The sequence below is a fragment of the Mercenaria mercenaria genome, chromosome 8 (assembly GCF_021730395.1).
Source record: "Mercenaria mercenaria strain notata chromosome 8, MADL_Memer_1, whole genome shotgun sequence".
Lineage (NCBI taxonomy): Eukaryota > Metazoa > Mollusca > Bivalvia > Venerida > Veneridae > Mercenaria > Mercenaria mercenaria.
This window is the reverse complement of record NC_069368.1, coordinates 18,998,349-19,021,117: the sequence shown is the minus strand read 5'-3', so window position 1 is coordinate 19,021,117 and position 22,769 is coordinate 18,998,349. Positions and strand designations below refer to the sequence as shown.

At 36.6% G+C, this 22,769-nt stretch overlaps 3 protein-coding genes across 4 annotated transcripts; all 3 read left to right on the top strand.

Moving 5' to 3' along the window:
* Nucleotides 1-968: 968 nt before the first annotated feature.
* On the top strand, nucleotides 969-4,707 carry LOC123522934 (immediate early response 3-interacting protein 1-like). The gene is made up of 3 exons (XM_045300469.2): nucleotides 969-1,125; nucleotides 2,217-2,312; nucleotides 3,021-4,707. Exons 1-3 carry the CDS (start codon nucleotides 1,035-1,037, stop codon nucleotides 3,074-3,076), a joined length of 243 nt encoding a protein of 80 aa, XP_045156404.1. The 5' UTR covers nucleotides 969-1,034; the 3' UTR covers nucleotides 3,077-4,707.
* A 418-nt stretch (nucleotides 4,708-5,125) lies between these two features.
* Nucleotides 5,126-7,586, top strand: LOC123522933 (uncharacterized). The gene is made up of 3 exons (XM_045300468.2): nucleotides 5,126-5,330; nucleotides 6,665-6,791; nucleotides 7,353-7,586. The coding sequence occupies exons 1-3, from the start codon at nucleotides 5,188-5,190 to the stop codon at nucleotides 7,557-7,559; spliced, it is 477 nt and encodes a 158-aa protein (XP_045156403.1). The 5' UTR covers nucleotides 5,126-5,187; the 3' UTR covers nucleotides 7,560-7,586.
* Nucleotides 7,587-7,941: 355 nt separating this feature from the next.
* Nucleotides 7,942-15,745, top strand: LOC123522932 (uncharacterized). 2 transcript variants are annotated; one of them, XM_045300467.2, is made up of 11 exons: nucleotides 7,942-8,279; nucleotides 8,407-8,556; nucleotides 8,995-9,103; nucleotides 9,691-9,740; nucleotides 10,020-10,112; nucleotides 10,601-10,798; nucleotides 11,445-11,609; nucleotides 12,016-12,142; nucleotides 12,614-12,786; nucleotides 13,136-13,235; nucleotides 13,526-15,745. In XM_045300467.2, the coding sequence occupies exons 1-11, from the start codon at nucleotides 8,055-8,057 to the stop codon at nucleotides 13,657-13,659; spliced, it is 1,524 nt and encodes a 507-aa protein (XP_045156402.2). In that variant the 5' UTR covers nucleotides 7,942-8,054; the 3' UTR covers nucleotides 13,660-15,745. The 2 variants fall into 2 exon arrangements, with proteins under 2 accessions (XP_045156402.2, XP_045156401.2); XM_045300466.2 differs by lacking the exon at nucleotides 10,601-10,798 and adding an exon at nucleotides 10,846-11,046 and having other exon boundaries at nucleotides 7,943-8,279.
* The last annotated feature ends 7,024 nt before the right edge of the window (nucleotides 15,746-22,769 follow it).

The following is a 22,769-nucleotide window of genomic DNA, read 5'->3' as shown; positions in this document are numbered from 1 at the left end:
GAAGAAACTTTGATGTTTCAGCAGGAAAAGCTTACATGTGATAAAAAGAATATTACACGTGTGTCTTTCCACATTGGATTTATTCATCATCATCATCATCATCATCTTTGATAATGGCAAGCAGTCCTGTTGGACTATAATGGCCATGCGTGGGGGTTAGTAAAGTGAAAGATTATCAAGCCTCCCAAGCTACTCAATCCACCCAGGAGGACATTGACAATGTGATAAAAAATAGTGCAAAAACCTACTCAAGCCCTTAAAGCCTATACATTGCATAATCTACTATGTACATGGTGAAGAAACAAGAGAGTTAGTACTGTTAAAAGATAAAAGCATATATGTACTGTCTAGGGGATGTGTGGTAACACAGTCAGTCCCGACTTAAACACAGCGTTTGAGTCAGCACTGACTAAGTGCACCGGCAGTGAGTTCCATTCAACTATTGTCCTAGGGAAAAATGAGTACTTTATGTAGTCAACTGATGAGTGTGGTATATGATATGCTAGTTGATGGTGATGTCTGGATGTTCTTAATAGTGGATCCATATATTGTAAAGGTATTATGTCAACAAGCCCATAATGTATTTTATGGAAGAGGCTAAGACGGATGTTCTGTCTTCTGCGCTCTAAGGACTCCCATTGTTATTAAATGAGCCTCGCCTCGCATTTTAACATACTGATACTGAGTTCGAGACTGGGGTATGAGGAAGTTCCAATTTTTATTGGGTATGAGGTGATCAAACTTGTTTTGAGTTTTATACAGGAATATGAGAGTTATTGACCCCTCGATGTTCTAGATTTTTTCCGGTGGAGACTGTTTATCGTTTGTGTTACACTGCTGGTAAAATCATAATTATATAATTATATATGTAACTTTTTATATAAATGTGCATTTGATACGTTTTTTTTACTGAAACTGTGTCACGGTCAAAATAAAAATATATGGTTACTTTCGGATGCCCACCTACTGCAGCGGACGAACGAGAAACGTCAATATTTTTACCATACCTAAAGTGCCAACAAACCGAAGAAGAGATGGCTTTTGGGCTGTACTCGTTGATAGAAGCGATAATATTATGCTTGAATGCTGTTTGTGTCCTTCACGAAGAAAGGTTCTTATCGAAAAGTAGGTATTTGTTGGATAAGTGCGTTGAATACTCGTATTTTGTTTTACGATGCAGTTGATATGTATTTGGACGGTTTTAAGTTCGGATAGTCAGTCACGGATAGCTAAAAGGGAGACCTTCATGCTAAAGCCATGTCCCAATATCAATTTTACAAAGTCTGTTACACAACAGAATATTAAACCTTTTAAGACTGATTTGCTTAATAATTGACTCTTCATTGACTTCAAGCCAGAATTAAGATTTAATCATGATCCCAAGTGTGGTCAGTAATCATACAGCAGATACGATTTCAATTTTAGGTTATCTGAAATAAGAAATTTATGTTTGAATGTCTACTTGTTTTTACAAATTGACATATTTTCAATGTCAGGTGGTATATAATTTTCCAGCACCCACCTATTCTGATCTTCCAGGTGATGACTATTAATTAGTTTAAACTTTAAATTAAAGCATTAAAGCAATTATTTGCAAAGAAATATTCTGTATGTTGTAAAAAGGTAGACAAACTGGTAATGCATGTTTTTTTCTGATATGTATTAACATTAATCTTCAGAATCCAAAGGGACTAGTTGGTGCATATGAAATGTTGAATGCAAATATATATGTACAGTAAATTTTCATAAAATGAATATGAACATTAGCATTGTCTAATCATATTGATGTAAGTTCCTTTTTAATTTTGTGTTATTTGGCCATAGTACAGTTCAACTTACGTTCTGCCATTTAGTTCATATTCAAAAGGGTGTGTTTACCGATCGTTATGGTGAGAATCTCTCTGTTAGCACACATAATACTTTCCTAAAACAGGGTCGTTGAAACACTTTCAAAATGACATAACAGCAATTTTCATTCAAGAATAGCTTTTGAATTTTAGACAGCATCTCTAGTATAGTCACGGGTAGTAATAATTTCTGGACAAAATACATGTACAGTTAATTAATTGTCTCAAGTATCCTAAGTCTTTAAACCCTCAGAATGACTATTGTATAAATCCGATAATCAGAGAATAGTAACAAGTGACAGTATGTTTTCTTTGGTATAACCTTTTTATATTTTGTATAATTCATTTTGAACTTTGTTTTATTTTTAGTTGGCTGGGGTGCGGACCAGAGAGGCTTTGGTGAACAACCAGGCATGAAAACACAAGTGATGAACTTAATACGCTCAATACGAACAGTTATGAGAAGTGAGTATATTGTTTTCAGTCATTTCAGTGTAAAAGAAAAATATTCCATATTAAACTTGGCTGTAATGTAGTCTCTCAAAGGTTCCTCATTGGCATAATAGCAACATTTTGAACCAGGTAACTGTAACAAAACTCTGATATGAGACATGCTTACACATAACAAGAACTCTTTTTAAACCATTTACAGTGGATTATAGACTTTTGGAATTTCATAGAAGTTCGACTTTCAATAACACAGTTAATTTTCAGACTTATTCTATAACATGATTCTGACTATGTTTTTGCTCACTACTGATGTCAGACTACAGTGCTGCTTCTTTGCTTTATACAAGTTACATATGCAAAATATGTCGCATATATAAAAATCATGTGCTAATATATTAATGTCATGTTTTTGTCGTGAGTTTGCTACAACGTTATATATATATATGAGCCGCGCCATGGGAAAACCAACATAGTGGGTATGCGACCAGCATGGATCCAGACCAGCATGCGCATCCGCGCAGTCTGGTCAGGCTCCATGCTGTTCGCTTTTAAAGCCTACTGGAATTGGAGAAACTGTTATCGAACAGCATGGATCCTGACCAGACTGCGCGGATGCGCAGGCTGGTCTGGATCCATGCTGGTCGCACACCCACTATGTTGGTTTTCCCATGGCACGGCTCATATTATTATTGATACTAGTATTGTATATTCTTTCTTTTTCAGTCCCGTTAATTGGCATTAATGTTATTGTGATAGGCTTCATGCTTGTTCTTGGATGACGAAAGAAGACATTTAATGAAGTCCATATTACTATGAACTTTTTTGTGACAGTGGAGAAAAATTTGGGATTTGTGCAAGGTTGTTTTTGTCAATGAAGTATTTCGACATGTCGTGTATAGTAAGGACCAGAAAGTATACATTGTTCAGTATTGAAATAGGATTGGTATATTTATACCTTAGGTATCAACATTAATTCGCTTGTACACGGTAACAGTAAGAGGTTGGGTTTTCACACTTGTATACGTGAAGGCTCTCAAATGAGTCTCTAGATATAGATGTATGGATGCAATTTTAGCGTTTTTAGATATGTACTAGCTCAGGTGTTTAACATGAAGGATTGTCTATATTATGGTGAAAATTGACAAAATTCATCTACACATTCATTACCTTGACTGTTACAGCCATCATAAATCTAAGGGTCACTTGTTTGAAGCCTTTCAAAGACTTAGGTGTCAAAATGTTAAAAATACTTATTGCTTAAATGTGTCTTTTAGGAGAGTCTTGTTAGTACATTGTATGTTTTTTTGTATTTTTGTGTGATATAATTTATAATTTGATACATTACCAGTAATGCAGTTGAATGGCGTGTTTCTTGTTTAGACAAATACTGATTTCAAAACGTATGTTGTCCCATTTGTGTAATGAATTATTTGTAACATAACTTTACAGAATGTTTTGTATGCTCTTTTGTGTGTACGTCGATGGAAATGTGGAAGTTGGCATATTACAGAAATAGTTATCTTTGACAAACTTCATCTGAGCTTTAATGTTATATGTATAGTATCATCACATGTTTGACATCTTGGGAGTGAAACAACACCATCATATTAATTTGGTATAGCACCAGCTAGTGTAATATCATTTTTACGTTGACGTTGTTTTAGGTATCAAGAGATTGATCAAATTGACTTCATAGATGATGTTAAGGAAAGAAGAAATTTTGATGGCTAACACCAGATGAAAAGAATATTACTTTTGTGTATTTTCAATTCAGATTCAATTAAAATTCTTTGAATAATATAAAAGACAAAATGCTAGGAAGAGTGTCGCATTTTATTTTTTAAGCTTGTAGGATAGGAAAAGCTACTCTGGTAATATCCTCTGTATCGCCGAGCACACACGAACGCACTGATGTCAGAATCAATAAGGACAGTAAGAATATTTTTAAAACTTTGGGCATTTTGAACGTAAAGCCCGACGTCACTACTTCCGTTTAATCAGTGCGAGTTTAGTAGTGAAAGCGCTACCGTAGTTTACATAATGAATTTTGAGACAACTTATATGCACTTTTAGCTTTAAATGTTGACGAGTAGGTGCCTCATTTATTATAAGTTATCAAACTAGGGTACTCTCTTCTGTGTTAACTATCTTTTGAATATATTTATATATGTACGAAGACAATTTTTTACTAATAAAATGTCCTGTCTGCATATTATTTTCCCTACCTTTAAAGTGTATGTTTATTGTATGTGAAACTGTAATTTGCTTGCAAAAATAATTTTGTTTAGAGATCTTGTAGCAAATGGTTACACCCAAAAGCTATAATGTATAGTTACATTCTTTCTCGATGTAATTTTCATGCGTCTTGCTTCTACCATGTATATGAATGAAATAAACTCATAATTGCATATTTTATAACTCTTCTTTTTCTATGAAATCATTTACCGGTATGTTGAAAATTCATCATGTAATTTACTCTTCTGTATCTAGAAAAATGATGTACTTGATTTGGTGTTTTGTTTACGTTCGGTTGTTCTGCAAACATCATTGAAACATGATTTGCTAGTTTTACTCGTATTGTAAATCATATTTAATAAGGGAATTAGACAATGTTTTTGCATATTGCCAACTAAATTGTAAGCACTTTTCAGATGAGCACCAGCAGGCATTGCTCTTCTAAACCACAATGTCAGTATTTGTGTTCTTAACCAGAGTCGGCCATATTTAGACTATTACGGTCATTGGTCCTAACCTTAATTTGTTGACGACCATGAAAATAGTTTGTAAAACAACAAGGTCGCCTTATCTCCAATAAATATATTTAAATGTACGCTCTTATCTAAGCCAAAATTACAGTGAAATTATTTACTACTAGTATATTGTGTTGAAAATGTTTCCTCTACGCATATATGCCACCATATTTTGTGTCTGCACCTTCGGTGGCGGAATTTGCTTGGGTGCAGACAAACCCGCAAAATTACAGTTTGTTCGCTTTCTTGTGACTGTAAATGATACATGGGCAGATCCTCCCGGGTAAGTTATTTTGCGTATTTCTTTGACTGCAGTAACTCAAGTTCGTTACTTACTGGTAGTCGAATTACATTGATTTTTTATATAAAATAAGCCCGTCAACGTAGCTCAATTAGCTCAGATCTATGGATCGCTGGGTAGTGAGTTCAATCTCCAGGCGGGGCGCATGGTTTCCGTGACGATTTGATAATAAAAGACAATTAGTCTGATATCATTCGTCCTTCACCTCTGATCCATGCGGGTATGTTGGAAAATTGCTTGCGGTAAACACGTGTCTGCCGCCGGTACATAGCTGAAACATTATTGAAAAACGGTGTTAAACCCAAAGCAAATACACATTTTTTAAACTGAAAACTATGTTCCAGTATGCCAATTAATTGTCTAAACCCAAAGCAAATAAAGCGTTCAATTTATTTCGATATAATGAAAGTGGTCGTCATGCTATAAATGAATCTGACAAAATGTCCAAACAAAAGGCACACAGTTTTCAATATAAAATGATACAAGGGCCTCCGTTCAAGTCCCGGCGTTGTAGTTTTGGAAACGCGCACTTGGGGCATAGAATTATTTCATCAACATCAATGTAAAATAAATACAAGACCAAGTGATATACACCTATCTCAGCGCATTACCGTGAGTATGGATGTATGGATGTCGGGTTTTTTGGGAAAAAAAATGTATTGATATGAAATTGCTCGTAAAAACTGTCAGGAATGGCTTCAAAATAGTACAAGTCATATGTTTTGACCCCATGTCAATCAGTTTATCGACTGAGAAAAGAATTCATAAAGTTATACACAAAAGTAGTATCTGACTTTGAATAGGCTAACTATGGAGGTCGCCAATTTAGTTTTATCTCTGTTTATTACTTTATTGTTTCTTCACTTTTTAAAAGATGTAAAGTCTCGCAGTGTCTTTCGTTGTTGGCAAGTATACATGTATAGAGGAAATGATTTTTCCCAAAAAAAAAAAAAAAAAAAAAAAAAAAAAAAACCGCACCTGGTTAACCTAACGGGTGCTCCTGTATTCTGTACCAATGCAAACCTGTTCTCCGCAAGTAACATCCCCATATGAATCAGAGGTGGAAGACGAATGATTTCAGACGCAATGTCTTTTATCAAATCGTCAACAAGAACATACGCCACGCCCGTGGATTGAACTCACGATCTTGCGATCCATAGATCTGTGCTCTCCCTATTGAGCTATGCGGGCGGGTAAAATTGTTGTTATTTTTTAATCAAAGAGATGTTTATAACTTGTCTTTTTATGCCGATATGAAATTTCTTTCATTGCCTTGAATGCTTCCTTCCTTTTATACAATTTGTTACATGTTACAGATGTATTGCAACGATTGCAACACCAGTAGTTCCAGTAAATAAGTCTGAGAACATTATGGTGGGCTCGTGTGACCACGGACCGATCGAGTATACATTTCTTAGTCCGGGAATGAACAATAATAAATATGTAAGTATTCAGCAGCAGATTTATCCCTAAGATTCAAACAAATGAAGCATAGTTTGTCACATCGATAAATAATGATAAGGCAGAAAAAGTGAAGATACTTCACGAGGTATAAACTTTGTTAAATAACGATAAAACACGTTTAATGTTAATATATTTCCTATACAAATCATATAAAACTGTATCGATAAAGTTATGGTCGCGTCGGTGTATCAAGGAGATATTGCCGACACGCATGTATGAAGTGCCTGGTTATGTAAAGAAACACTTCAGTGGCTAAAAGTGAAAAATGCATACTTTGGTCAGATAGTGCATCATATTCTTATGTACACTTTGCGATGGATTTCAAGGAATCCAAGTTAAATATCAGGACATCATTTTACTGCCAAATCTTAACTCCCCTGTAAAATGCATCTTAGATTTTTTTCATTTTTATTCATACTTTATCAGGCAATTACCGTCTTTGTTTAAGTGGTCCATTTTTTATTATTATTTTTTTTTTTTTGGAAAAGAAATGTCGTACTATTTATTGATGTACTTTTTACATATGTCGATTTTTTTCAGACTGTGTCATTAACGTTTCACTCTTCAGTCATAGAAGATGCCAGCCCTCCGACTTGTGACCTCTCCTGGAACGGGACTTACCTTGTACCGAAATCTCCCGTTAAGGAAAACCCAGATCTCCTGCCATCATGCTTCGTCCAGGACTCTCGTGAAGGCTATCATATGACATCTTACTGGTTCCATTTACTAGACTGGGACTTTGAATAAAATCATTACATATGACTTTAAAAGGAATTTTAATACTTATACTTACTTATTGCAAGCCATTTCAAATAGTCAGTGTGTTTACAATTTTCCGCAATTTGAATAGTCAGTGTGTTTACAATTTTCCACATTTTGAACTCGTGTCGTACACATACCAAACACATGAAGAAAAAAACACTTTTTTACTGGTCAGTTTAAGATCTTAAGCAATGCATGCGCAATAATACACGGCGTACGGTATGTAACCCTCTATATATGCCGGAAAGTAACGAAAAGTAGCGGAAATTTCAACGGGTGCAAAATCTATTTATACGAACCAATGAAATAAAATAATCTATTTATAAAAACCAATGAAATAAATACAGCTATTTTTAGTCAGTTTATTTTTAACCCATCGTTGTTTTATATAAACGAAAGTAGCGGCTGAAATGAAATAAATACGAGATAAATTTCAGGCGAGTTTGAAAGGAAGAAAATTAAACACACAAAATATACAGTATGGCAACTTGTGCAATCGACGTTTATATCAAACTGCCTAGTGGCAAAGCGATTTCGTCGCAACATTTACCTTCGGACAACGTCAAACAAATCGCTGCGCATGTTGCTAAGGGCGAGGGCGTAGCTGAGGCAAGGATTCGCCTTAAGTATCAAGGAAAAACACTTGATAAATCGAAAACGATCGGATATTTGGGCATCTGTGCGGAGACTATTTTAAAGGCAGAGGTAAGTAAAGGTTTATTTATTTATTCATTTAAACAGTTTATAAAATATATACGTCACAAACGATCGATGCGTTGGCCTACATGTAGGCCTATCTATAGATTCTATACAATTTTCCCTTTTCTTGCAGGTTATATTTCCAAAGGACATCTGTATTATGGTGAATTTTCCCGATGGTAGATGTGATCCTATTACATTGGAAAATATTGACACTGTCATGACTTTGAAGAAAAAAATTCAGGATGCTGAAGGAATGTCGCCCTCAACCCAAGTTATAAAGGTCAGTGTCTTTTGTGAACATTTTTAAGTGAACTTTTAAATCACATCCTATTACTGTTAACTAAATCACCCTAATTTTATGATAACTATTAAAAAAGACTTTAAATTGTTCATGTGATCAATTCACCGGGTAGTCCAACTAATTGTAGGCCTACGTGAGTCGCGATATTGTGATAATTTTTGCTTAGGTCAATATCTGAGGGATTCTGCCCCATGTGCTCTATCACGAAAATATCTCAGAATCAGTTCTGACGTCAAATTATTTGGACTAATCACTTGGGTAAGGGTATGTAGTTGCCCATTGTACATGTATAAAAGATATATTTTCTAATACATAGATCTTATCACAGATTCAAGTAGATCTAGGCACCACGTTTCCTTGTTTAATGAAGTTGGCACACAATACAAATCTAACCAGTAAAATCATTTGTAATTTTAGACGTCTGCCGGGCAGACTATCAGCGGCGATTCGAACCTATTGTGTGATGTAGGCGTGGGGGATGAAGCCGTAGTCACCGTGCATGAACAGAAACCCGTGAAAGCCCCAGGTAGGTGCAGTAGTTCATGTTTAAATATTCATTTCTAATTAAATTCACTTAAAGCAGTTAACACTTTAAATGATATGTGCTACTGTATCATAATGAGAAGCAGTTAGTGTAGGTTGTCTTAAAATTTGTTCTTTGGGTGTAGCACCATTTTTCAATAGTAGGCTATCTACGTCATATGACGGCGGGCAGTTAATCTTACTATTGTTCCTTGATTCTGTACTAATACTTACCTGTTCTCCGCAACTTGACCGCAAGTACTTCCAACTTCACGTGAATGAGAGGTGGAGGACAAATGATTTCAAACACAGGGTCTTTTATCAAATCGTCACGGAGATGATGGGCCTTGCCCCACGATCAGACCGTGCGATCCATAGATCTGTGCTGTCCCTATTGAGCCAAGCATGCTGGCCCTTATACGGTAATGCAACTTCAGGCTGCTCATAAACTTGGACCTAAAAAAAATAAAATTTAGTTTAAAATTACTTTTAAATTTAAAACCGAAATATTTATTGATGTATATGAAATATGCCATTTTTAGAAACAAATCTTAAAATGGAAAGTATTTACTAGAAATGATACTCTTTCAGTTGAGGGAAATGCTGATATCACAGAAGAAGTCGACGAGGAAAAGAAACAGGTAGACATCATTGTTTCTAATCTAATGGTAGTTTGCTTAATGGTTTCAAATTGTGTATTTCATTGTCGCTCTTTAACTGATTACCAGTTTTGAAATGAAGTATTTTATGTATCGTGTCAATGGATTATGTTTGAAACACAAAAAATAGACCACTTGTTTTTTCTTAGTTTCATAACAGCAATTTCTTGACAGTTCAAACTCAGCAACATTGAGCTAAAAACAACAGCAGATGCCTGTCTAATTTCCTGGCAATATCTATATCATTTTATACCGTTTCAGGATTTAATCAACACATTTGATGCCAGTGGTAGAAATGTGGAAGTTGTATTTTGTTTTGATACAACAGGCAGCATGTACAGTTGTCTGTCTCGGGTAAGTGAAACATTTTTCTGTAACATTTATGGTTATTACATAGAAAATGATTTGAAGTCTGCATGGCTTTATAAAATACGTATTCAAGTTTGATGTGTCTTCATTTACATAGAGTTTGATATGAAATGTATATCTGATAATTATTGAGATTAATACCAGGTCAGTGCTTACTGTAAAGCCTAATGTTCAATATTTGTAAAAAACGTTTGACCATTTGGCAAAAGCAAAACTGTTGTTTCAATATTTTTTCACCGATAGCCACGTTTAGAACATATAATCCAGGGCCACTTAAAAAAAAACAACTTTATGTTACCTCAAAAATGAAAGAAAAGTTTTGCATAAAGCTTCTAAAATGATTTAGAAATGGCACATTGTATATTACTTTTATAAGAAAGACCCTCAAAAATAAAGGCCATTTTGGCGAGGCCATGAATGGTAACGCCAGCAAAAAATCCATTTAAATCTTGAAACAATAATGGCAATTTTAGGTGAGGCAAAAATTACGTGAGACATGTCAACGTTTATTGCAAGATGTTCCACGCATGCGCATAGGTATTATGGCTGTCGGGGATTATTGCGACTATTCGACATACGTGACCCGGTATATAGATCTCTCAACAGACGTAGATTGCCTGGTCGATTTTGCAGAAAATGTTCCTTCAACTGGGGGAGGGGACGCACCAGAGGTTAGTACTTAATCTTTCATATTAATCCCCTTCGTTTTTAATCTTAGGTCCGTGAGAAACTTCGTGAGACATGCACACGTTTGCTGAGAGATATACCAAACATGCGTATAGGAATCATGGCAAATGGAGATTATTGTGATCATAATGTGTATGTGGTAACCTCCAAAGATTTGACTAGTGACACCGAGACTGTGGTTAACTTTGCCCGGGGAGTACAATCGACAGGAGGAGGGGGTAATGGAGGGGAGGTAAGCGCATATATGACGTGATTGATTGGTTAATTGGTATTGGTAATGTCTCCGGATTCTGACCGAAACTGATAACTCAAGTAATAGGGTCAGGTCCGATGACTGGAGACACAATGTGCGATCAAATTATCACGTAGAACAATTTCTCCTTACGAAGTTTTAAATTTCGACTTGATTTAGTTAAGCAGGTATATCAGAAACAAACAGATTTATTACCATGAACTTGAAAAAGTGTTATTTCTTATTGGGGTTCGGACCTCCGTGGATTATACTTGGTTTTCAATGAATGCAAAACCGTTGGCTATAATGAGATGGTCGCGTAAATTTCAATATATTGGTGTCGTGAAACATTACAAAAATTTGTCGCTTTATCAAAATGGTTAATTTATCTTTTACAGGCGTATGAATGGGCTTTACGTAAAGCTCAGCAGCTAGATTGGTCAGAAGACAGTGCTAAAGCCTTCGTAATGATCGGCGATGAAATTCCCCATCCACCTTCATACACTGATCAGAATTTATTTTGGCGGGACGAACTTGATGTATTGGCTGGTATGGGTGTCAAGGTAACGTTTGTGGTATTTGTTGTTTTAATGACGATGAAAAGATTTTTACCCACTCCCAGCTCCCACTACAAGTTGGAAGGATAAGGAGACATTAAAATTTAAACTTCGTTTTCTCAACTTTGTTGATCACTTAGAATATGAGGACAGCCTGTCGTTGTTAATACACTTGAACGTAAATCAAAACTGGAATAAATTTGCCATTCCTTTCTGACAACGTTTGCTTTAAACAAGCTTGTAGAGGCAGTACCTGTAATATTCAGAACAATCAGAAAATTATATTAACATTAGAAAACAAACATGATTGCCTCATTCTAATAATGAATTCAGGGTTTTCGCTGCTATACTTTGATGACATTTTTCGTTACTTTAAGGCTTTTACTTAATACGTGTGAATGGCTCATTTTAGGTATATGGTGTGCAAGCTTTGAATGCTACCGAGTCCACTCCGTTTTACGAAGAACTCGCAGAGCGAACGAACGGTTTTTATCTTCAGCTCAAAGATTTCAACTTGATCACAGACATGTTTCTAGCAGGTACACTGTCATTTTTGCGATTTAGATACTGTCTCACCTGACTTTGCTTTTGACCAATGAGATTTTTCACAATTCATCTATGATTTTTTAAACGTAAAGCTTCATATATAATAGCTTTATTTTATAACTAGATCTAGATTTCCTAAAAAAGTAACGAATAGCTTGGAAATCGCATCTCCAATTTTCGCAAAAATATATGCTTGGAAATTTAATTGAAATAGGAAATGGTTTGTTATTTAAGAAAAAGACACATTGGTATTGGAAAAAAGAGGAATGTAAAGTTAATTGTAGGGTAAAAACTTCATGATTTGAAAGATTTTTTTCTGAGGAAAAAGAACCTGCAGACGATCATTATTGCAGAAGACAAAAAGCTCTGTTATTATCATTTATACCAGGGTAGGCAAAAATGTCGTTTCTTATAATTTCATTCTTTATTCTTCAAATATTATATATATTTAAACAAAAATTCAGTTTGTTATCGGGAAGCGGATCATGGTCAAGAAGACGCAGATCAGGGTCAGTTAGACGCTTTTGTTGAGGAAGTGGAAAAAGAGGGCCGTATGACAGAGAATACAAAACTTTTCCTTGAAAAACTAAAGGAAGACAAACCAAAAGAAAAACCATCTAGATCTTCAAGAAATAAGGTAATACATGTACATGTACTTCTATTTTTTATTGCGTTTTTTTGTGTGCAAAAAATAGCAAAATAAGTTTAAACATATTATTGAATGTTTTATATGTATATTGTATAATGTTGTATTACTTCACATTTGAATCGGTCTGTTAAATATAAGAGGAGCGTAAACATGAATAATTTTCTCCAAAAATTACATTTTGTAATTCGTGTTTAATTACATTTTGTAATTCGTCTATTTCTGTTTTGTTTCAGCAGTTATGTAGTTTGTATTTTTTCCCACAAAAATAGCGTGCGTCTAGTTCGTAAAAATACTGGTTATATATAACCTTCAATAGCTTGTATATATTTGATTTCAGAGATATGTAGCACAGGAATGGTGGGATCCAACAATAAAACGATCTTTCTCTAAACCACAGTATAAATATGTTCAGGAAACGGATTCATGGCTACCTTATGGTAAGTCTGTGTCACTCGTGCTGAATTTACTTACATTTTATTTGCCCGATCTGGAATTGTTATCATCGGTACCAGACTCCAAGAATGGAGACTTAACTGCTTTGTATTTATGTTTATTTCTCAGTTTATACCTGCCAGTGGTACTCGTATTTATGTAGTATGTCTAAACTATTCTGTCAAACTAAAAGCATGACGCCCTCTATATATATTTACTAAAACTTCCATTTTTAAATTTCCATTCTGTTCATGTTTAAGACTATCTAAATTAGCTAAAATTGTATAACTTGCAGATCATTCACCAAGATCGTCAACAAGGGCGTCATGTTCTACGTCTTACACACCTCCAACAACGACACCTCCAACAACGACGAGGAAAACGTCAAAGTTAAGACAACTCATCAGAACATTGTTGCGCAGGAAATGAGCTGGAAAAGAATTACGTACGTACGAGAAGTGCAAAAGGCGCTGTAGATTGGATTAAATCTACGATTAAGTGCAAATTTTCGATGCTACAAGAATGCCTTGCCAGAATTTCTGCAGTGGTGAGAATCGGCGAGATATGACCATTTTGTGTCGATTCGCCGTAAAACCCAACTCACTCACTCACTCAGTGGTCAGACAGAAAGAGAGTTAATTCGTCGATTCGTTTTTCTAAGATCTGAAAAATGCACATCAAAGTGTTCAGATTAACTGATTCAATTCGTCTTAAAATCTGGGGTCGATAAATGAGACCTAAATTCGACAAGGCTTCATTCTCACGCTCATAATGCACGAAGCAGTTGCATTCTTAAACGTCAATGCTTACCGTGTTTTCGTGGACTTGTATGGCAGCAGAGTGTCATCGAATAAGAAACCATCCAAGTTTTCTATTAATTTGTGTTTTTCTACAGTGAATACAACATTGCAGGACAATGTTTAGTCTCCATTTACATTAACTTTTAAGTCTGAACTTTAAGACTATGAAATGCTTATTTTTCATTTTGTTGTGACATTTATAGATAAAGATATATTATAAAGAAACATTGCATGAATGTACCTTCTAAAGGTAACGCTGACTACACATTTTAGCATATTGAATATGAATAGTTGATATTTTCGAGTCAACTGTCTGATCAACCTTTTACGTAATACGTTTTCCCCTGTACAATAGTTTTTATTTCATTTTTTGTTCTAAAAAAAAAAAAACTTTAGTGGTTCGTATTTTCCATTGTCAGTTTCAGCCATTTCTGACACAAAAAATTCTTAAAACGTCAATTTGACTTCTTTCTTAGACTAGAACCAGCCCGATGTTTTTGGATCATTTAGATATCTACTCAAATATTTTGTGAAATAAGTGCATTGGAAATAGATCTATTTCTTTTTCTTTTCGATATAGTAAATAGGGCTGGGACGATTTCAAAATTTAGAAACCGGTTAATCATTTGTATGAAATCGAATCGAACCGGTTAATCGGCCGCCATATTTAAAATGCTGTTTTCTTTCCTGACGACCATATAAGGTACTTCCAGCAGCTGACTTCATCATGAACTTACGGACTTTATCGGTTGCAAGCAGTGTGGTAATTAGATAACGAGTCCTATTTTGGTGTATTTTAATTTAGATATTATATCACAACAGGCTAATCCGAGACTATCAATTATGTTCAAGTTATGTGTTTTTGTGGCAATAAACTGCGGGTCTGTCAAATAGTATGTACCGGTCAAAGAAATGTAGAGCCATAAATATAAAGTACAATTCGTGATGCTTACTGTTTGAGAGCGATTAGCGGTTTTGCAAAATTGGAACCGGTTTTAACTAGTAATCGAATCGGTGTTTGTCGACAGTATCTTCATGTTTACAATATTTACTGTCCCCCGTAAAGCAATGTGCTATTTAAATAATGACATGTGTACTGTAAGAAGTATGTTCCATTTTGTATGAACTTGTTTTTTTTTCAGTTCTAAACTATTTCAAAAAGAAATTGGTTGTGTTAAAGTGACATTATGCGCACCTTACTGTACATAGTGTGTTTTTGGTGAATGTTTTATAAAAGCAATTTGCGGTTGCTGTGCATTTAAATGTGTTAAATTAATGACAATGTCGCATAAGTATTTGAAGTTTATGTTTTAGAAATAAAGAAATCGGACTAATAAAATAATAGTTCTTTTCTTCAATCTTCTACGCAATGATCTCCCTTACCTATAGGTAGAGATTTCGGAAGTTGAAGGGAAGCAACTCCTGCGTGCAGTTTGACTTTTCTTTAAAGGACTGCCCCTGTCAAAATAAGAAAAGTCATATATGGACTGTTATTATTTCGTACTGGTAACAGGAAGAGTTTGGTATATCGGGTTAAAAGCTATAATTTCCCCCACCCTTTTTACACACATATCTATTTCAGCTGGATTTTTACTTGAAAAATGCGTATAATTCCACTTTAAAGCTTGCATTGATGCCATATAATATGATTGTAATATTCTGTAAATAATCCATGTACATAGACCTTTACTGAATAAAACTTGAAAAAGACTGAACGCGTGTTAATTCATAATTGTTCCTCTCTCCTGACCATCTGCACATGTAGTTTCAATGCTTAAATTATATAAAGACGCCATCTTATTTATTGGAAAAAAAATATATTACTTAAATAATTTAGCGCGAAAACACGCAAAAATAATGACAAAAGTTGGAACAAAACCATAAAAAAACTAAACTGATTTAGTGGGTCAGTAAATATTGGGAGAAAAACTGTCAATCAGGGCGTGAGTGTTTCACCAAATGTTGGATATATATCTGAGCCATGTAAAGCAAAGTGGTTTTAAAATATAAAGTTAGAGATTTTAATGTGTATATTTTGTTTTGCAAGTTCATTTAAAAACTAAAAAAATTCGACGCAACTGACACAACCGTAAGTAATTAAAGATGTCTAGTTCCAGTCTATTAGAGATATTAATTGTAGAACAATTCCGAGGGCTGAACAGAAAACTGTCGTAACTCACTATAATCGAAGTCCTCTTGTGCTATAGTCATACAGCGTTATTTGTATGGATGAGTACATCATGAAGTAAAATGAGCCGCGCCATGAGAAAACCAACATAGTGCATTTGCGACCAGCATGGATTCAGGCCAGGTCAGGATCCATGATGTTTACTTTCAAAGCCTGTTGCCAAACCGTTAGCGAACAGGATGGATCCTGACCAGACGGCGGGATACGCAGACTGGTCTGGATCCATGCTGGTCGCAAATGCACTATGTTGGTTTTCTCATGGTGTGGCTCAAATATAAATACAATGTAAATAAATACAAAACAAACAAATAAAGGAAAATATGTGGGCATCACATTGGAATGGTCAGTGGGAAAAAACCCCTAGTGTGTCCAAACGGATTAATGGTACTTCTGTCCTGACTACCATGTTCCCAACTTACAAATGCAAAAATATCTCCACCAGGTGAATCTCTTACACGTGTAACAGAAGACAGGATATGTGAAACACAAAAATACTTCTGCAAAATATCTCAAGCACACCTAACGAACCTATACTAGTCATGTACTCAATGGCTTTGCAAAAGACGGAACAATTAAGAGTACAACATATCAAGACAGAAGACAAGTAGCTCTATCTAATTAAGTGACTATCATTTCCAACTGTTGTGTCGGATACCATCAAAGGTATGGATGTCGAAGAGTAGACGTGGGTTGGAGAAAAAAAAAATTTTATTTTTGTTAAAACTCTCGTAAAACATTTCTAAACGTGCCAATTATACGATCTGAAAAGTCTCTGTGGGAAGTCTGATACTCTCTAACTGGGACTGGTAAAAATGGAGGTGATAGTGCGTAAAAACGGTGAAGTTTTAAGTGAATCAAGATCACACAACTCCAGCTTATCATCATTTTATCAATATTTTCACATACTTATGTACTAGTGAAAATTATAAAGAAGCTATAATGCAACGGCGTGAAGTTGGCAGTACAGCAGTAGCAGAAGTAGGAGCAGTTAACTGTAGCTACTGCCAGCATTTACAGCAGTTAAAGCAGTTAAAACAGTTAATTGCTTGTCTTGTCGTAGTTAACCACCAGCAGTTACAGCCATTGATCGTATATACTAACACCAGTTAACTGCAACTAAATAGTGTTACTAAAATCAGTATTACCAGCTTTCTATAGATTTGTAATAGGCCGTCAAACCTACCATTCTCGCTTGTACATTTGTCCGTATCGTTTATAAACCATTGACTCAATCTATTTTTATCTTGAAACTTGAAACTTATCAAGTCTAATGCGCATTCAGTTGTTCTTATTACATTTAATTCTATTGGATCGCGCACGTGCAACGTCCAATGGGTTCCTTTCAAACAAGAGTTTTCTCGGAATTGCGGCCACCCGGGTCGGATAGGGGACAACCCTCGCTACAACAGCCACCCGGTCCGATCCAAAAGTCAAGGTCTGGGGCGGCACTCGGCGTGTCCACACTGCAAAAAGTGAAAATTTCCAAAAAACGGCCCAGACCAAGTTTGAGACTCACTCACGAGTAAACAAAAGTTTTCCCGGAGCAGCCGCCATGCTGGACCCAATAGACAGTTACCCCTCTACAACGGCCATCCGGCCCCGTCCCAAAGTCAGGGTCTCGTAGGATCCTCCTATTAACTGCTGTAAGCATTTTAGACTATCCCTGCCTCACACCACTCCCTGGGTTCCTCCAAAACAAGTGTATTCCTTGAATGGCGACCACCTGTGCCGGTCGGGGGACAACCCTCTACACCGGTATTCGGTCCGACACAGAAGGCAAGGTCTGGGTGGAGCTTAGGGTGCCCAAACTGTAAAAAAGTGAAAATTAAAAAAAAACAAACGGCCCCAGACCAAGTTTGAGACCCGCTCACGAGTAAACAGGAGTTTTCCTGTAGTAGCCGTCATGCTGCCCCCCATAGACCGTCACCCTCTACAACTACCACCCGGTCCCGTCCCAAAGTCTGGGTCCCGTAGGGTCCTCCTATAAAACTGTTGTAAGCATTTAAGGCCACCCCCGCCTCACATCTCACCCCGGGTTCCGCCCAAACAAGAGTTTTCCCGGAATGGCGGCCACACGTGCCGGGTGGGGGACAACCCTGTCTACAACGGCCACCCGGTCCGATCCAAAAGTAAAGGTCTGTGGCAAAGCTTGGGGTGCCCAACCTTCAAAAGTGAACATTTCCAAAAACGGCCTCAGACTAAAGTAAAGAAGAGTTTTCACAGAGTAGCTGACATGCTGATCCCCCATAGACCGTCACCCTCTACAAAGGCCACCCGGATCCTGTCCCAAAGTCAGGGTCCTATAGGGTCCTCATATTAACTGCTTTTAGCATTTTAGACCACCTCCGCCTCACACCTCACCCCGTGTTCCTCCCAAAAAAGAATTTTCCCGGAATGGCGACCACATATGCCGCTACAACGGCCACAAAGTCAAAGTCTGGGGCGTATACGTGAGTGGTAGTGTTTGTACATGTTATGGTATGAGCTGGATTTTGAGGCCCATACTTTATGTTTTCTCTCATTTATGACGCGTGTCAGATGTTTTCTTTCATTTTTACCCAAATCAACTCAATAAGGTTTAAGAGGAGCGGTGGTCTAGTGGATATGATATCGGTCGTGGGTTCGAGCCCCACTGAGGTGACGACAATGACTTCTCATATGACACCGGTACTGGTTTTTCCAGGAAGCGGACTCGAAAGTGGTTCCAATATGCTTGAAGCTTTCATCACAATCGAGCTAATACAAATTAGTATAAATTAAATCAATTCATTAGGGTTTAAGTTCACTTGAAATGAATGTAGCCCTATGCTGGAATAGCCTTGACCATTAAGTATGTCACTCGATTTATTTTTACACGACCTCCAGCATACCCGTCTCATTCCCTATTGGTTGGGTCGGTTATTTGTTTCTTGCGTACGGTGATATTTACGTATAAACAAAACAACGGTGGGAGTTGAATTGGCATTTGAATTGGTATCACACGGAGCATCCTGTCGAGCGCTCGAGATAAAATGCCATAAACTCGTAATAAGATGTCGTGTGCACAAGATAAAATGTCGAGCGCACGAGATAAGATGTCGTGCATACGAGAAAAGATGCCGTGCGCACGAGGTAATATGTCGTTAAATATAGAAATGAGCCACGCCATGAGAAAAGCAACATATTGGCTTTGCGACCAGCATGGATCCAGACCAGCCTGCGCATCCGCGCAGTCTGGTCAGGATCCATGCTGTTCGCTAACGGTTTCTGTAATTGCAATAAGCTTTGACAGCGAACAGCATGGATCCTGACCAGACTGCGCGGATGCGTAGGTTGGTCTGGATCAATGCTGGTCGCAAACCCACTATGCTGGTTTTCTCATGGCACGGCTCAAATAGATTTTGTTTGATTAACAGTATTCTAGTCTTATCACTTTTCGATGGTGTTTTAACAGGAGAGATAACGTGTTTTAACAGAGAGACTCGCGCTCTCACGTGCTTTTAAAACACTTTTTTTTATATATGCGCGTTCCGTGGTAAGGCTTAAACGTATTATGGCCCCAAAACGGATAATTCAAAAAGAAATGACGTCAACGTGAAAAAAACATTGCAGACGCTCCCGCGCATTTCATGTATATTTCATGACGTTGTGGGCCATATATTAAGTTATTACTTTTTATGCGTATTATGCTAGAATATTTAGCGCATGTTCATTACGTGTCATGGCATCTTCAGAATCTCTCGGGGGAAACGTTGGTACCCTCGCCCTTACGGGCTTGTACACCAACAAATCTTTCGGTATTCTGCAGGTATTATAGTATGAAAAAAATGTGCGTTTTCCCTATACCATAACAGCATTCACACAGCTTTTTTGCCACACTATTAATTTGCGCAAGTTACGTACGAAAACACAAAGACAAATATCCCACAGAATAAGCCATGCTTCAAGAATGTAGCAGTCTTATAATACATATCCTAGTACATAACAATGTTGGCGTTTGGCGGGATGACGTTCGGCGGTGTGCCGTTTGTCAGGACGACGTTCGTGGGCGGCCTTTTGGCGGGGCAACGATTGTTGGGACGACTTTCGGCGGGGCGGTTTTTTGGCGGGCACCGATTGTTTGGACGACGTCCGGCGGGGCGACATTCAGCGAGGTGACGTTTGTTGGGGCGACGTTCGGTAGGGGCCATTACGACGTTTGTCGTTGTGTCGCTGCGACAGAAAAAAAAATTTGGGCCCAGTTGTTCGAAACTCCGAAGAATGGAGAAGTGGACCAGTTACTGTACCATCTGTATCATCATGTGACCTTTGGCTGCGTGTCACTACCTCGGAAACAAGTCACCACCGGCACAGATAAAAGGTATCGCCATATGAGTCCGATGCGCAACAGCTGGTCAAAGTATGTCAGTCATGGAGTTTAATCGGCATTTTTTGAACTTTCTCCACAAAAGGTAGACCATAAAAAATTAACATGATCTTTTAGGAAGGTTATATTGCTATACAGAACAACGGTGCGGTGCAATGACCCGGTAACTGAATTGAACTCGTACAAAACATGTTTGACACAAAATCTTACACAATTCACTCACCCTTTGTGAATTAATCAACACGTTTGTCCCGGGGCACTGTTTATGCTCAGTTCACTTCTCAGGTGAATTTCGTGACTAAATATATTGTTATTGTTGGCGCCAACGTGGATTTTCAGAAGGACACGTCAAAAATGGTATGTTTTTTTTTTCTTTTTTCTATCTCTGCTTTCATTTCTGTTTTCTTTCTTTTTCTGTCGTTCTTTATTTTCTCATTTCTTCATTTAAACTTTTCTGTGTTCCTCCGATTATCATTCAAATTGCTGAAAACGCAAGAAACTATTTCTAGAGAAATAGCTAACATGGCGAATGCCACTGTTTTTGGAGTGATAATAAAGAACAGTACAAAAGAATATTTATAGTTACATGTATTTTACTAGTCTATTTCTGAGAATTTCGTTCCTTATAGGGACCTATGCTATGATTATGCCCATACAAGATAGATATGAACACAGAAACCTGAAATTCTATCAATAAGCCAACACAAGTCTATATAAAAAAACGCGATCAAATTATTATATTTTGTACAAGATTTTTTTTTTAAATGGGAACATTATCAAGTCTCATTTGAACTTGGCATGCATGCATGTGCTAAACGGGACGCTTGGTGTGGTTTACAAACTTCCGGTTTTTACTATCAAAATTAATTTGAAAATATTGACTTAAAATCAAGTTTGATACTTTTTAGCTTCACTATTCAGAGAATAGGGGTGCTATTCTACTCGCCCAGCTCGGTCGGCGTCGGCGTGAGATTTCTTGGTTGAAGTTTTTCGGCAACCTTTGTTTTTCTGTGCTTATATCTTACTGTTACTTCACATAAATATTGTTCAGCATGCAAACAAAGTATGTGCAGGGGCTGTGCCCATTATTCCCAAGGTCAAGGTCACCAAGGTGTTATACTTATAAGTTATTATTAAGGTTAAAGTTTTTCGGCAACCTTTGTTTTTCTGTCATATCTTTGTTTATAAACATTGTCAAGCATACAAACAAAATAAGTGTGTGCATGGTCTGGGCCCATTATACCCAAGGTCAAGGTCACCAAGTTGTTATACTTGGAATTATTTTCATGTTAATTTTTTTGAAAGCTTCTTTTATAGACATATCTTTGATACTTAAAAAGATAATGACTTTAAATTAAAAATATTTTTTTATAATCATCATCTACATATGTGGTTACAATCCCCAAAACTCTGCTTGTATTTTTGACAGAATTATGCCTCTTTCATACTTAAAGTTTTTTGGCAATCTTCGCTTTCTGGATATAACTTTAGTACAATATAAGAAAATGACTTGAAACTTGGAATGTATCTTTATCATCATCATCTGCTAAATAATAAAGAAATAAATAAAATGAATATTTTTTTTAATAAATAGAAATATAATTTGAGTGCAGCAATCATTATACTTTATGTGCGTGTAGTTTCTTGGACTGTTTATAGCTCCACTATTCGGAGAATAGGGTTGCTATTCTACTCACCCCGGCGCCGGCACAGGCATGAGCTTTCTTGGTTAAAGTTTTCCGGTAACCTTTGTTTTTTTGTCATATCTTTGTCAATATTGCTTATATCTTACTGTTACTTCACATAAACATTGTTCAGCATGCAAACAAAGTATGTGCAGGGGCTCGGCTCAATATACCCAAGGCCAAGGTCACCAAGGTGTTATACTTAGGTATTTTTAAGGTTAAAGTTTTTCGGCAACCTTTTTTTCTGTCATATCTTTGTTACTATTGCTTATATCATCATCTGCATATGTGGTTACAATCCCCAAAACTCCATGGCCAACATTCCAATACACTGACCAGTAGTTTCGGCAAAAGTAGTCTCCATTGAATATACACGGATCGCGGACCCGATAACGTTTATCGATAAACAGTTTTACCATAGATTTGTATAGGAAAAGATATTTCAAACATTAAAAACGTATTTTTATCGTTATTTAACGAAATTTTATAACCTCGTGAAGTAATCTTCATTTTTTGCCCTT